Source organism: Amphiprion ocellaris, chromosome 6 (assembly GCF_022539595.1).
Source record: "Amphiprion ocellaris isolate individual 3 ecotype Okinawa chromosome 6, ASM2253959v1, whole genome shotgun sequence".
Classification (NCBI taxonomy): Eukaryota; Metazoa; Chordata; class Actinopteri; family Pomacentridae; genus Amphiprion; species Amphiprion ocellaris.
In genome coordinates, this window is record NC_072771.1 from 17,433,356 (window position 1) to 17,447,118 (window position 13,763).

Genomic DNA, 13,763 nt, shown 5'->3' on the forward strand with positions numbered 1-13,763 from the left:
CTATTGTTTGTTTGTGAAGGTTAGCAAGATTAAATAAAAAATTAAACGCCAAAACATTAAAACAGCTGTTTTAAGAAAATTCCAGTTTGATAAATCAGTATTGCTTTGGTGTAATTCAGTCACCAGAATTATGAACCATAAAGGAGTTTGTGTTAAAACATGTTAAATCCCATTAAACACAAATACATTATTAGGGAATATAGAATTGTTTGGTTCAGACTGTTGACTCTTTTTCTACCAGTGTCTTAACAGACAAAATGAGAAGTTATGATGCAGTCACATAAGTCACAAAATAGTTTATTAGTCAGCAGCAAAATCAAAACTATTTACAATGTGCAAAGTACAAACTGTGGTGGGCCTCTCCTACAGTGGAGGACTAAAAGTAAAACTATATACAACTACAGGTGCTGGTCATATAATTAGAATATCATGAAAAAAGTTGTTCATTATTTCAGTAATTCCATTCAAAAAGTGAAACTTGTATATTATACTCATTCATTACACAGACTGATATATTTCAAATGTTTATTTCTCTTAACTTTGATGATTATACCTGAATACTAACAAAAATCTCAAATTTGGTATCTCTGAAAATTAGAATATTGTAGAAAGGTTCAATATTGAAGACACCTCTAATCAGCTAATTAACTCAAAACACCTGCAAAGGCCTTTATATGGTCTCTCAGCCTAGTTCTGTAGGCTACACAATCATGGGGAAGACTGCTGACCTGACAGTTGTCCAAAAGACGAGCTTTTTCATGATATTCTAATTATATGACCAGCACTTGTAAATCTCAAGTCTATGGGAGGTGGACTCGCTCACACTCGCCGGCTGCCCACTGCCTACCCAGCTACCCCAGCACACCCAGGAATGACTGGTTGAAGGCAGTATTCTGGGCCATCTCCTCCCGCTGCAAGGCCGCTTCATTCTCTCTTGCCTCGCTGAGGAGCAACCAGATGTTCTCATCATGCTGGGCATGACTCCACTCCTCCTCAGCCTGCATCTCCACAAGTACGCTAGGAAGGTCCAGTTTTCTGTGGCCCCCTTTCCTCTTGCCTAGACCAAAGACAGAAAAGTGATCAGAGTCAGCTTTAATGGCCAAGTAAGTACACAATATACACGGAATTTGGTTTCGGCTGTTGGTGTCATCCTAGGAATATGGAAGAGAATAATAAAAAATAAACAATAGAAAGAGGAACAGGGAGGAAAAAGAAATAGTAAAATAGAACACAATATAAACATAAATGTACAGCTAGACTGGAATGTATGAACACATTAGCAAAATGGTAATTGCTATAAACACAGTAGTGGTGATTTTTGTGTACAGGGCTCTGTAGTCCAAATGTCCAGGGTGAGTGGGGTCTCTGATGATGTTTTCTGCAGTCCGTACTATGGGCTGTAGTCTGTTTCTGTCCTGCTGTGTGGTTGATCCAGAGGTGCACAGGACAGATCGGATGACTGCAGTGTAGAACTGGATCAACAGCTCATGTGGCAGGCCATGTCTCCTCAGCTGTTGTAGGAAATACATCCTCTGCTGAGCCTTTTTCAGGAGGTCCTGAGAGATTGTAGTCCCCAGGAGCTGGAAGGACTCCACAGCTATGATGTGATGTGTTTAGCCACCCGTCCATCCATTTTCAATCATGATCATGTCTTTGATACTTTAATAAACTTCTGGCACTCTTTGCTTTAACCAAAGCACAAGCAGTAACTCCTCCACCACAAACAAAAACGACGTGGTGTGAACTTCACTTCATCCTGTGCACATTTTGGAGTTGCTAAGAAGAGCTGTGTTTTCTCATTTTTATGTATATTTTCATTCAGTTTCACAGCTACCTAGTGACTATAAGAAGAATGGTTGCAATACTACACTGCACCAGAACGTAAATTAATTAGAGTGACTTACTTGTTAAGTCAATGGAAAATAAATGCAGCTGAATGTGTTCTGTTTATGTGTCACTGTAGCTACATGTAGCTTTCATCAGGCGTTCCTGAGCTGGCTGCTGCACAGTTTGCATTTACACCTGCCTCAATTCTTGGTCGTTGGTCTCACTGTTCTGATCATGCTTGCAGGCATTTACACCTGTAGTAATAATAATAATGCGAAAATCAACCATGCTCTCTGTTTACCGTGTCTTACCGGTGATAAGACGTTGCTGTTGACAGGGTCGGTGTCGAAGCTGGTGCTGGAGAGGAGCTGCTGCTGGTGGTGGAGAGGAGACAGGGCAGCCGGGGGCTCCGCGACGGAGCTGGAGTAGGCTTCGCATGTGGAAAGGGATTCTTGAACAGAAATAAACACTCACTCTAAGTACAAGAAAAACACGGCATGCTGACTGAAGTATTAGCTTCTGAGAGCTAAACGTTAGAAACAGCAGCACGAAATACAAGCAGAGCACGGAGTTAGCGCCGATGGCTAACTAGCTATCTTATTGTCTGCTACAGGAGACAACGACGTTACTTTCTAAAAATACTTGTTTGCTTAAAAAAAGCTTGCCACCAATGGAATAAATGATGTATAAGTTTCTTGAAGTCACAAAACACTCACCGTCCTCGAACGTCTCCAATAATGCAGCAGCTGAGTCTCCCTCCTGTTGCTCGCCGGTGCGGTGCCAGTAAATAGCTTCCATTAAACCTCTTCCAACACCTCCTGGTTGACCCACGCCGGCCGTTGTGGTCCTGGGTGGACCGATAGTCATTTTTGAGCTTTTTCAGCTTCTCCCTACACTGCTTCTGTCCTCTTTATATACAGTCTACTGTATATGTGAGCGGCCATCCGCTCAGAGACCTCCTGATAAACTTTCTCCGTCCAGCTCTCTCTGTATTCTTTGGTCCGCCACCAAAGACAAAGTCTCGACCTCTTCATTCACCCACGGTACAGGTCTGGCTGTCATATTAAAATTATGAAGAACAGAGAGTTTCGTGAAGAGCAATGCACACCGTCGCTGTTTACAGTCATTTTTTAATGCAGGATTTTGTTTTCGTGCTGAAGTTGCTCTGTGTCGTCACTCCCTGTCCAATCAGTGGCCTGCACTATGTAAACGCCACATTATCGGCTCATCTCAGCTCGCTGGGAACCTCAGCCGAGAAGGTGCTGAAAATTAGTCCGTATGGAAACGCTCGCTAACAAAGATGAGACGAGCCGTACCGTGCCGAGTAGATGCTTGTGGAATCGCGGCTAAACAAAGACGAGCGGAGCCGTGCCGCGCCGAGTAGGTCCTAAAGGAAAAGCGCTCGACACTCCGAGCATCGCTGCAATTTGACAGGCTGGTAATCCACAAAGAACGTGATGTTCCAGAACTTCCCTCGGTATGCCAAACGCCCTGGTCCCTGTGTGTGCTCCTGTTGCACCCTGGTACCAGAAAACCGGCGGAGTACTTCCTCTAAATTTGCAGTCACTCTACGGTCAACATCTTGGTCGGAAAGTGCGGAAATAACTTCAACAACTTCAATAAATTCCTCTGCTTTACACGCTACATGCTCGCGGTCAGCAGGTCCTGCTTCCACATACTCTGCAAGGTCTAAAATATCTCTCACCAACTCTCTAGAAAGTTCACAGCGACTCTCCCTCTACACAGCCTCCATGTTTAGAAAGACTTCTACTTCCGGTTTCAAGGCAGACAAAAGCAGTGGATTAGACTAGATTCACGTTAGTCCCGCCCATGGACTTTGACGGGCGAGGTTGACAGATAAAATTAATTCATGATCCACTGCAACACAAGGACCATGAAATAATTAATTAAATCGTGAAATAATGAAATATGTTTTTTACTTAAAATAATTGTTATTTTAATAAATTAATGACATATTTAATAACACATTTATGTATTTAATTCCAATTTTAATTAATTAATGACATATTTAATTCCAATTTTAACTAATTAATGACATATTTAATTATTTAATGATATATTTATTTAATAACACATTTAAGTATTTAATTCCAATTTTAATTAATTAATGACATATTTAATTCCAATTTTAATTAATTAATGAAATATTTAATTCCAATTTTAATTAATTAATGACATATTTAATTAATTATTTAATGATGTATTTATTTATTTAATTTTGGCACTTTTAGTCCTCCATACAAATGTACCCAACTAACTGAAATATTAAGGTCTAATGTATGCTACCAAATGACATGACTAATTTAAAATGAAAGACCAGACCCTACAACATCATACCTGAAAAATCCAACATATCCAAAAATTTGTCAATTTGTCGTTTGTCAGTTGTTTAAATAGGAACCTTTGTCAGTCGTGTGTTTTACCTGGGAATGTAAACAGCGGCGGACTGATGTGGCTTCGGTGAAGGCTTCCTGTGTGGAGGGAGAGTCGTTGGCGTCAGTTGTCTGCAAATAAATGAGTTTCTTCTATTCGCATTTATTGATATTTAACCAGGTCAGTGGGTACAAAAAAAAATAGCCAGCAATGCTAATATTGACTGTGACATAGTGATGGTGAAATCGAAGCTTCATGAAGCAATGAACCACTTTGACACAACTGCATCAAGAACGACACACCGCTTCGAAGCATTTGACACAACCAGAAGAGTGACATCTGCTGGCTCTGTGTCAGAACTGCATCTAAGTGGAGAAAACTGAAAAAGCCTCAGGACTGCTTGTCTCACACTGCTTTGTACTTGCAATAAATGTTTTAAAACGGTATATATGTTTGTTTGCATGCATGTATATGTGTTTTTGTATGTAAATATAGATATATTTAAATGTGTGCGTGCGTGTGTGTGTGTAGATATACATGCATATGGTGTGTATAGAGGTACTGGGGGACAGGAAAGTGCTTGTGCTACTTTGTGTGGGACACTAGTATTATGTGATGTGGAAGTCAATAGTAGTGCTTCTGCAACTTTGCCACTGTGGCAGTATAAATGGGGTGTAAACCAGGGAGTGCATGGTTTCAGTCTGTTTCTTTTGTGGCTGACTACCTCTCCAGCTTTGGAGAAGACCCGCTCACATGGCACAGATGTTGCTGGCATGTGGAGATATTTTCTGGCCATCCTGAAGAGGTTTGGATACAGTTTAACGTGATGCCCAGTAGGTGAGCGGGTCTTCTCCTCTGGAGAGGTAGGGCTCAGATAGACACCTTGCACTCTCACAACTCACAACACACTCTTTCAACCACTCAAACTACTCTCTATGTACCTATCTATAACCTATTCTACTATATGTGTAGTGTGTTTCTATGAATGAATGAATATGTGTTGTGTATGTGTGAATCTATGTGTATGTATCTATGAGTGTTATTTAGTGTATGAAATGTAAATAAATCTATCTAAACTTAATTCTACCTAAATGTGTTCACTCTCTGACTTCTTTCCAAATGGCAAATGTAATAGCTTAATCTCCTCTCAAAAACCCACCGTTTGAGGAGTGAATCAGACCCCTTTTAAGACCTGGACAGATTGAAATGTCCAACCCCTTCGTTATTCCCAAAGCACCGCCATGTACAGTCTATGCATTCCATAGTTTGGGTTATCAGTATGTTCAATTTTTCACATAAAATTAATTTTCCAAATCAAGTCTTTTTTCAGTCTTGTTTCAGTCTAATGTATATTGGATTTTCAAACACAGTCACCTTCTTCTGCATCCTCTTCGAAGTCACATTTCTTTTTTCTCTCAGCCAATTAACTATATTGATTATGCGCTGACCTCATGGCCTGCAGGCTGTGGAATATTAATTAATAACGCGTGGCTTCTGGCTGCTCTGACGTGCTCTTGTACTTCGTCGTGGCAAAAATAACGCCAATAGAGTTTATGTTTCTATATTTACAAAAAGTAAATGTCCACACTCATAACTATGAATGGATATATGAAACCAATTTATTTACCGTCTGGAGTTCACCAATACCAAAAAAGAGCAATGTCTTCCCGACAGTCCACGCCACAATACACCTCCCGTATGCGCCACACCTGTGTCAATTAGTGTGGCCTTCAAATAAACAGGTATCTAGTTCACAGCACCACTCACTGGTTGCTGATTAAAATGGCTCCAACAGAATATATATAATTTAATAAAACTCCATATAGAAAAACCCGTCTCCCTAAAAAACAATATAGGTGTACATAAATCACTTATCCGGTAATGTCACAGTTTCTATGCAGAAAAAATGTGAGATTTACCTTTCGTTCCTTCCTGTATTGGTAACATCCGACAGCTTCACTTTGCCGCTGACTGAATAACAGTTAATTATTACAACGTTCTGTAAAAAGCGCAGAACGTTATTAAGTTACCGTTACTGTTCACCCGTTTTGAAAATACACGTCGGCTGTTTACGACGCACCCTGATGCTACAACTTTCTGGTGTTTTTACAGTTACGCACTCACAAGAGCATGAGAGCCATGCCTTTTCCCTACAGGTTTAGAAGTATCATCTACGAGTACCAGCCGCTGGTGGATGCCGTGATGCGTGTCGTTGGACTGGAGGAAGCCGATGGTAGTCAACAGGACAGGTAATACTGGAGCTATACATTTTGTCTGATTGGTAGTTCAGTTCCCACCATATTCTGTTATTCTCTCACTGCAACAACTAATTGCTTCCTCACAGAGGTGACTTTCAAATGCAAAATTTATTTCGCAGTAGAGTTGCAATGATGAATAGTTGTTGACTTTTAATCGTAAACTACTTCACTGGTCGATGAATCAGTTTGAGAAAGAAAGCTCAAAATTCACTTATTCCAGCTTCCTAAACTTTACCCCAGTCAACTGAATATCTTTGGGCCGCGGAGGAAATAAGACACCAGTACGTCCTCCTGGTTTTTGAGAAATGCTGATCGTTTTTTTCACCAGTTTCTCACATTTTATAGACTAAACAGCTAATCAATCAATTGGGAAATTATCAACAATGAAACTAATCGTTAGTTACATCCCCACTTCATAGTTTTCAACAACAAAGTAACCACTTCTGTGATGTACATTGTGTGTAGGAAATGTAGCTCATAATGTCTACATTTTCATTTTCAGTGGCCGATTTGTTGTACATATTCTGTGGTATAACACCCATTACTAGTGCACACTGCATTTGGTTGAAACACAGGTGTCATTTCATACAGTTTGTATGAAACAGAGCAGCTGTTTTTCTACTCATATCAGAGGTCTGGAGGATGAGTCCAGGGTGTGTAACTCTCTGGTGGAGCTTCTGGAGCGAGAGTCAAAGTCAGAAGTGTTTGTGGAAGGTATCAGCTGTGCCCTGTTTAAAGTGGCAGAGCAGGGCCTGGTCTACGCAGCTGAAGTCCTTCTACGCTTTGGAGCTGATCTAAACTTTCAAGGTGAGTAATCATTTGTTATTGCACTTTTAATATATGTTTTTTACTTCACATTCTACAGTATTTTCTACAACTTTTACTAAAGTGTGAGTAGTGTAATATTACTGTGTCTGTGCCTAATTTCATGTGTTCTATAATGCATCATTCATAGAGTAACAGCTGTGTGGCTTATAAGGCTTATTTGTAAATTAAGTTTTATGTTCATTTGAACAGTTGGTGTTATGACTTTAAACTTTTTTTCTCTTTACAAATTATCTGCACTGCAATCATTGAAAACATGGTTGACTTATTTATTCCACAGGTATCTTACACCATTTTCAGTGTCAGTACTCTTATCAGTAGTATCAGTAAAGCGCTGCTATGTATGTGTAGTATTCAGTGGTACACCTTGATTTTACAAGAGTTAAGGGCCAATCACACATCTGGGATGGCATATGGGCTTTCAAAATTGTAAACAGACTTGGATGTTTCAGACAGATGCTTTCCTGACTCTACAACACTGGTATATTAATTTTAATGATACCCATGTGACAAAAATGTGTCATTTTTAACAACTGCTGGTAGATGGATAGACAGAGTATTTTATTCATCCCCAAGGGGAAATAACAGCGTTGCAGCAGCAATCCACATAAATGACTCATTTTAAAATACAGAAGCTGCCATAAATCCATTCATTAGTTGTAGCTACTTAGTTACTTTGTCCTGTGGAGGGTTGACTTAGCTGATGGTGGGCAGAAGGTGGTGTAAATACCCTGACCAGGTCACTACCCCACCACAGTGGTAACACTAAGTGACAGACAACCGTGCACAGTCACACTCACCCCTGGCAAATTTAAAATCACTAATTAAACTACCTTGCATTACTTTTGGACTGTGGTCGGAGGCTTGAGCACCCACAGAAAGGCCTTAGCTGACCTGCAGGTTCAAACCCAGACCTTTCTTGCTCACTACTGCACCACTGTGATGCCTCAAAAACTACTACACTACGTTAAAATATCGAAGAAGAATGAAAATAGACTTGTTGAGTAAAAGGTAGATGTTGCCATTAATGTGCAAACTTCAATGCAAATTGTACACAATGTGTATTGCTACACAGAGAGTTAATTTGCGTAGACTCCTCTCACAGAGAGCAGTTAATGTGAGTTGCTATTGCAGCGGGTGGCAACAATTTACCTCCGACTGAAGGCAATCTGTAGTCTGACCAGTAGCTTGTGTAGAGGGTGTTATTGATTTGATAAAAAAGAATAGCATTAGGTGTGGTCAGCCTAGCAGACTTCAAAACTGGGAGTTAGGTGCAGCCTGTATGTTTACATGATTGCTTTATTTGTTGCCAGTTTTATTTGTTAGAATGAGGAACTCTAGTAGTAATATTAGCTAATACTGCCAGTATTTTTTAACTCTAAGTCTTAGTTTTTTTATTGTTTTATGAAGCCTCCAAGTCATTGTTCTAAAGCTGAAACTTTAGCTGATTACATCAGATGTATACATTTAAGCTGACTTTCAATCTTGGAGGACCTGGTAGAGGTTGGGTGGAAGCCAAATTACAGCTCAAAATGTCAATTTATATTTAGAAAAAAGTAATTTCATGGAATTGGAGCTTTATAATTCTTTGTCCCTTGCAGTGCATTTACACCAAATGAACAACATAATGGCACACTGATTTCAAAGGGAAAGAAAATAATGAAATTGTGACTCTCATGCTCTATATTATGTTGGTGATGAATAGGTTCGCCAGCTGTTACAAATTATTTTCAAAGGTAAATGTGTTTTTGTGTGTGCTCAGTATGGAAGATAATTAGTTCTCGAACATTCATCTTGTTCCATCTTTTTATGCATGATGCTGGGACCTAGCGACATGCATAACTGTTAATGCTCTACATTTGTAATGAACATTTAATGACAGATTGTACTTTGAAGCATGAGAGGACTGCTTTTTCTCTACTTTACAGAAGTAAATGCATATGTATAATGAGCAAGTTGTCACCGATATACACGAGAGAGTAAGTCTCCCTGTAGGAAATTGCCATGCAAAGTGCAGCACGTATTGCTACTAAGATGAAACCTGCCAGAACTCAGCCAAACTCTGCTGTGGTGACCTCTGGTGATTTTAGACGTGTTTCCCCAGGGACATAATTAGAGGATTCTGGCAGAGGCTGCTTCTTTCATCTTTCACATTTCTTGAATGCCTCTTTCCAGAAAGTTAACACTGACAAATGGTCCACATAGCATGCAAAAACCACTCCAGTTTCACTTTTTAAAGCCTTTGCCATTCTTTCTTTTCTTTTAGGTTATACTTCAGTCTATCAGCTATCTAACAGGCACTTGTTTGCAAGTGCTTATATAATGACAATACTTGTACTTTATATGGCACTCTATGGACTCGGATCACAGTCTTTACAGAAAAGACAGTGTGTCAGTGACATATGTATAGACACATGCACTTACTACTCATTCCTTTAGAAACCGCTCTGACCTTATGTAGTGTTGGTCTATTAGTGTTTCTGTATGTCTTTGGCTTTTTCTGTAATTGTAATATGTATTTACGTTCAGCTTATGTGGGTATTTTCTTAATTAGATAGTGTTTTCTCAAGAACATTGCAGGGGTCTAGCTAGTCTGAACATGTAACGTATGCGGACCGCTTGCAGAGCGGATGTGCCGTGGAGTCATCGTGTTACTTTCTACACCTGCAGCACACGTACAGACATGACACTGAGCTTTGGTCCTGGGATTACTTTGTCTTTTGCTGTTTAAGCCAGCACAGCGCTGTGAAACTTTATAAATTTTTCACCAAGTTTGTGTAATATGGACAAGTAAGATAAAGTTACTCAGAAACCGACAGCTGATACTGGCTAAATAAATACAGATGGGATGATCAAGACCCCAAAGTGGAAGCCCTTTATGATTCAAAGTTGTGATTTCATGTATGCTGGTAGGTAAATTTTAAAAAGTATGTTTCATGTGCTTTTATATAAAAATAGGCCAAAGACATGTCATGTAGAAAATATAAATTTAAGCAAGGCCCACATTGATGTTTGTAGAGTTGATCTCCATGTCACATATGTACTGCTTACATGCTGCTCCCATGTGTGGTGTAGCCAGTTTCATTGGTTTTCATGGAAGTATAGTGTTGGAGCAGCTGCTCCATCAATGGTCTGCATGCATGACGTGTTCAGTGTAGCCACAGCGTTAGTGCCTTTGTGCAGTCGCTTGTGTAGCTTTGCCTAATCACATGAAATGACATATGCTCTATTGTCAAATCTTCATCTGTCTGATATATTTCATCTCTATCATGAGGACTCTGGTTAATAATAATAATAATAGATATTTTTTTTCCATTCTATAGACCCAGTGTCTTTCTACAATCCACTACATGTAGCAGTTTTAAGGAACAGACCAAACATGGTGAAGCTGCTGGTTGGACATGGAGCTGACATTGAAAAGAGGGACAGGGTAAATTAATGCATGTCTCTGTCCTCTCATTCAATCAACTGATGTTTTCTCTATTTTTAGGTATTAATACTATGTACTCTATGTTATTTTTCAGATCCGTGAGAACAGTGCCTTGGACCTTGCTAGTGAGACGTCAGAGCGACTCCCCTGCCTGCTCACCTTGCTGGACCTCGGAGCTGCTGTGAATGCAAGAGATAAACATGGTATAATTGAACTGGTCCACCTAATAGGTAAAATGTTAATTCATACACTCCTTCATTAATTCTGAAAGGTGAATGCTTTGGTTTTGTCTAAAAAGGAAAAACACCTTTGTTCCATGCCTTGGCAAACAGTTGTGGACTGACTGAGCGCAACACAGAGAACATCGAGCTTCTTCTTGAGAGAGGTACTGACTTTAAAATGCCCTTCATCTTTACTTTGCATTCTTGTCTGCTTTTGGTCATTCAAATATTTCCTTAAACAACATCACAACTAAAGCGCTACATTCAGAATCTTATCGCCACCTGCACGCTTTTAACACCAAAGTAAGCGGCCCGTGTCAGGCTAAAGTATGCACATACAGTTTTTACCACAACTGAAAATGAATTATAAACAGTCCTGTGATTCAGGCATGAAGCAACTGACTGATGAAGTTTTTTAACAAGGATGATGAGAACATAAAATGTATTACCTTATGTCTGCAGAATGTTAAGCTTGTCGTACGTCTCTATAGTCTACTGACATTCATATACAGTGTGATTACAGAGGGGGCTTTGCTTTGAGGTCCTTTAGGTTTCAAGTGTTTCCAAAGAATTGTAACAAACACCAGGTTCTCACACCAAAAGACTAAACAGGACCTGATGAGTTACACATAAGATAATTACCTTCATATTCTTAACAAAGCAAGATATCTTTGTCCACTTAAAAAAAGCCCTCCAGATGTTACTGTAATTTTTGTTACAGCCAATTCTGTCATAGCAATTTTTCTCTAAGCATAATGAGGAGGGCATTTTGTTCATCTACTGATCAAAGACTGATTTTTTCCAGTGATCTGGCATAAGTTTCTTAGTTGTGACCAACCAAAACACAAGAGCTGCCTCTACGTTAATAGGCAACAAGAAAATAGCTTCTAAACAGCGACAAAGAATCTTATCGTTCACATGACACCTTTTGTCAGAAATATGAGAAATCATCCAAAAGGTGCGTATGTGTGTCTTCCCAAAACAAGCATCTGTGAGAGGAAAGGAAATGTCGAATCTAGTGAGTCATATCAGTGCTCTGTCTTTAATTTTGCATTTGATAAAACATATCTATCTGGACCCACAACTTTATGGAAAAACAATACCAAATTTGTTTAAATAAATAATGTAAGCAGCAAAAGCTCATTTTAAAGGCTGTGACGAGAAATCTTTTACGGTTTTTATAAATGACCCAAGCAGCAACTCAGTCGTCATTGATATAATACTGTCCATTTGCCAACTGTTTCATTATTTCATTTACACTATTTAAATACATAAGCCCTGATGTGCACAGCTTCCAGCTGTTTTAGAATTGGTCACACATACGGTTCTGAGTGATGCTTCCTTCTCTAAAGGTGCCAACATTAATGCTGCAACTGCAGACGGTGAAACAGTTCGGTCCTCGTTGGTGTTTCTGGTAAAGGAGGCTCTGAAGGCCAGTGCGGAGGAGGCTGCTGAGATCGGTGCCTTCTGCTTGAAAGTCACACGTCTTCTGCTGGCTCACGGTGGGGACCCCAGCTGCTGTCTGAATCATCACGGTGAGCCCTCCTTGACGCAGACGAGCCTGGAGCACTTTGACCTGCTCTTCCCTCTGGCTGTGCTCTTAATGCAGAGCGGAGTTGGTTTGGTTTGCGTCTATCACAGCTACCCCTGTTGGTCGGGTTACAGACTCCTTTTCCAGAGGCTCCAAACGGTCCTGAAGCAGTGCTCTGATCAAAGTCAAGCCACTGAGCTGCTGGAGCAAGCTGAGATGTTGCTCGACCTAGCGAGGGTAAACTTCCCCAAGCTGCATGTCCCTCGCAGGCTGGAGCTCCCCGTGCCCGGTCAGGACCCTCACCCACATGCTCAGGCTCTGGTAGACCTCCATGAACGTGAAGTAGAGCATGAAGCAAGCCCTCCAACTCTTCAATGCCTTTGTAGGGTATGCATAAGGCGCTACCTACAGCCCTGGCCCCTGGAAGACAGAGTCAAAGCCTTGCCTTTACCACACATACTGAAAGACTTTCTTCATCCCGAGCACACATATACCCCAAAGCCTGGCTGGGATTGCTTCAAGCCCCAGCAGAGCCAGCGCTGACGAACTGCTGGCTAGTTTCTGTGCTACCCTAAAATCTGAAATAAAAGACTGAACATACTTGAAATAATTTATGTGAAATATTTGACCATAAATGAAGCTAAATCGAACTTACCATCGAGGCCTTTGTTGAATTCTTGTTCTGTTTTGTCTGTGCCAAATTGACATTTATTTTGTACAAATGAGTGTTTGAGTAGTAAGCCCTTGTTCACTGTTATGATTATAACTGCTCTATTATTGTGAACCGGGGGCTGCACAGTGATTCGGTCTTGCAGCTTGAAGATCCCCGACCTGGGCCTGGGATCTTTCTGCATGGAGTTTGCATGTTCTCCCCTGTGTCTGTGTGGCTTTTCTCTAGGTACTCCGGCTTCCTCCCACTGTCCAAAAGCATACTGAGGTTAATTGATCATTCTAAATTGTCTGTAGGTGTGAATGTGAGGGTGCTTGTTTGTCTCCACATGTCAACCTGTGACGGACGAGTGACAGTAGACACCAATGTCCAGGCTGTTCCCTGCCTTTGCCCTAAGTCAGCTGGAATAGACTCCAGCCCCCCCACCAACCCTAATGAGGATTAATCGTTGCATAGATAATGGATGGATGGATTACTGTGAACCAAATGACTTCATAAAGGATGCTTGCAATAAAAAAGCGAGCCACCAGATGGCAGTGTTGCTCCTGCATATGAGAAGTAGCTCAGATGTCAGGGTCAAAATTTAGTTATTCACAGTGCAGCCTAT

At 40.5% G+C, this 13,763-nt stretch overlaps 1 protein-coding gene across 1 annotated transcript; it reads left to right on the forward strand.

The window, feature by feature from the left end:
• Positions 1–6,267: 6,267 nt before the first annotated feature.
• Positions 6,268–13,362, forward strand: asb6 (ankyrin repeat and SOCS box containing 6). Its single transcript, XM_023297293.2, has 6 exons — positions 6,268–6,470; positions 7,111–7,286; positions 10,628–10,734; positions 10,829–10,937; positions 11,033–11,119; positions 12,308–13,362. The coding sequence occupies exons 1-6, from the start codon at positions 6,352–6,354 to the stop codon at positions 13,027–13,029; spliced, it is 1,320 nt and encodes a 439-aa protein (XP_023153061.2). The 5' UTR covers positions 6,268–6,351; the 3' UTR covers positions 13,030–13,362.
• Positions 13,363–13,763: the final 401 nt, after the last annotated feature.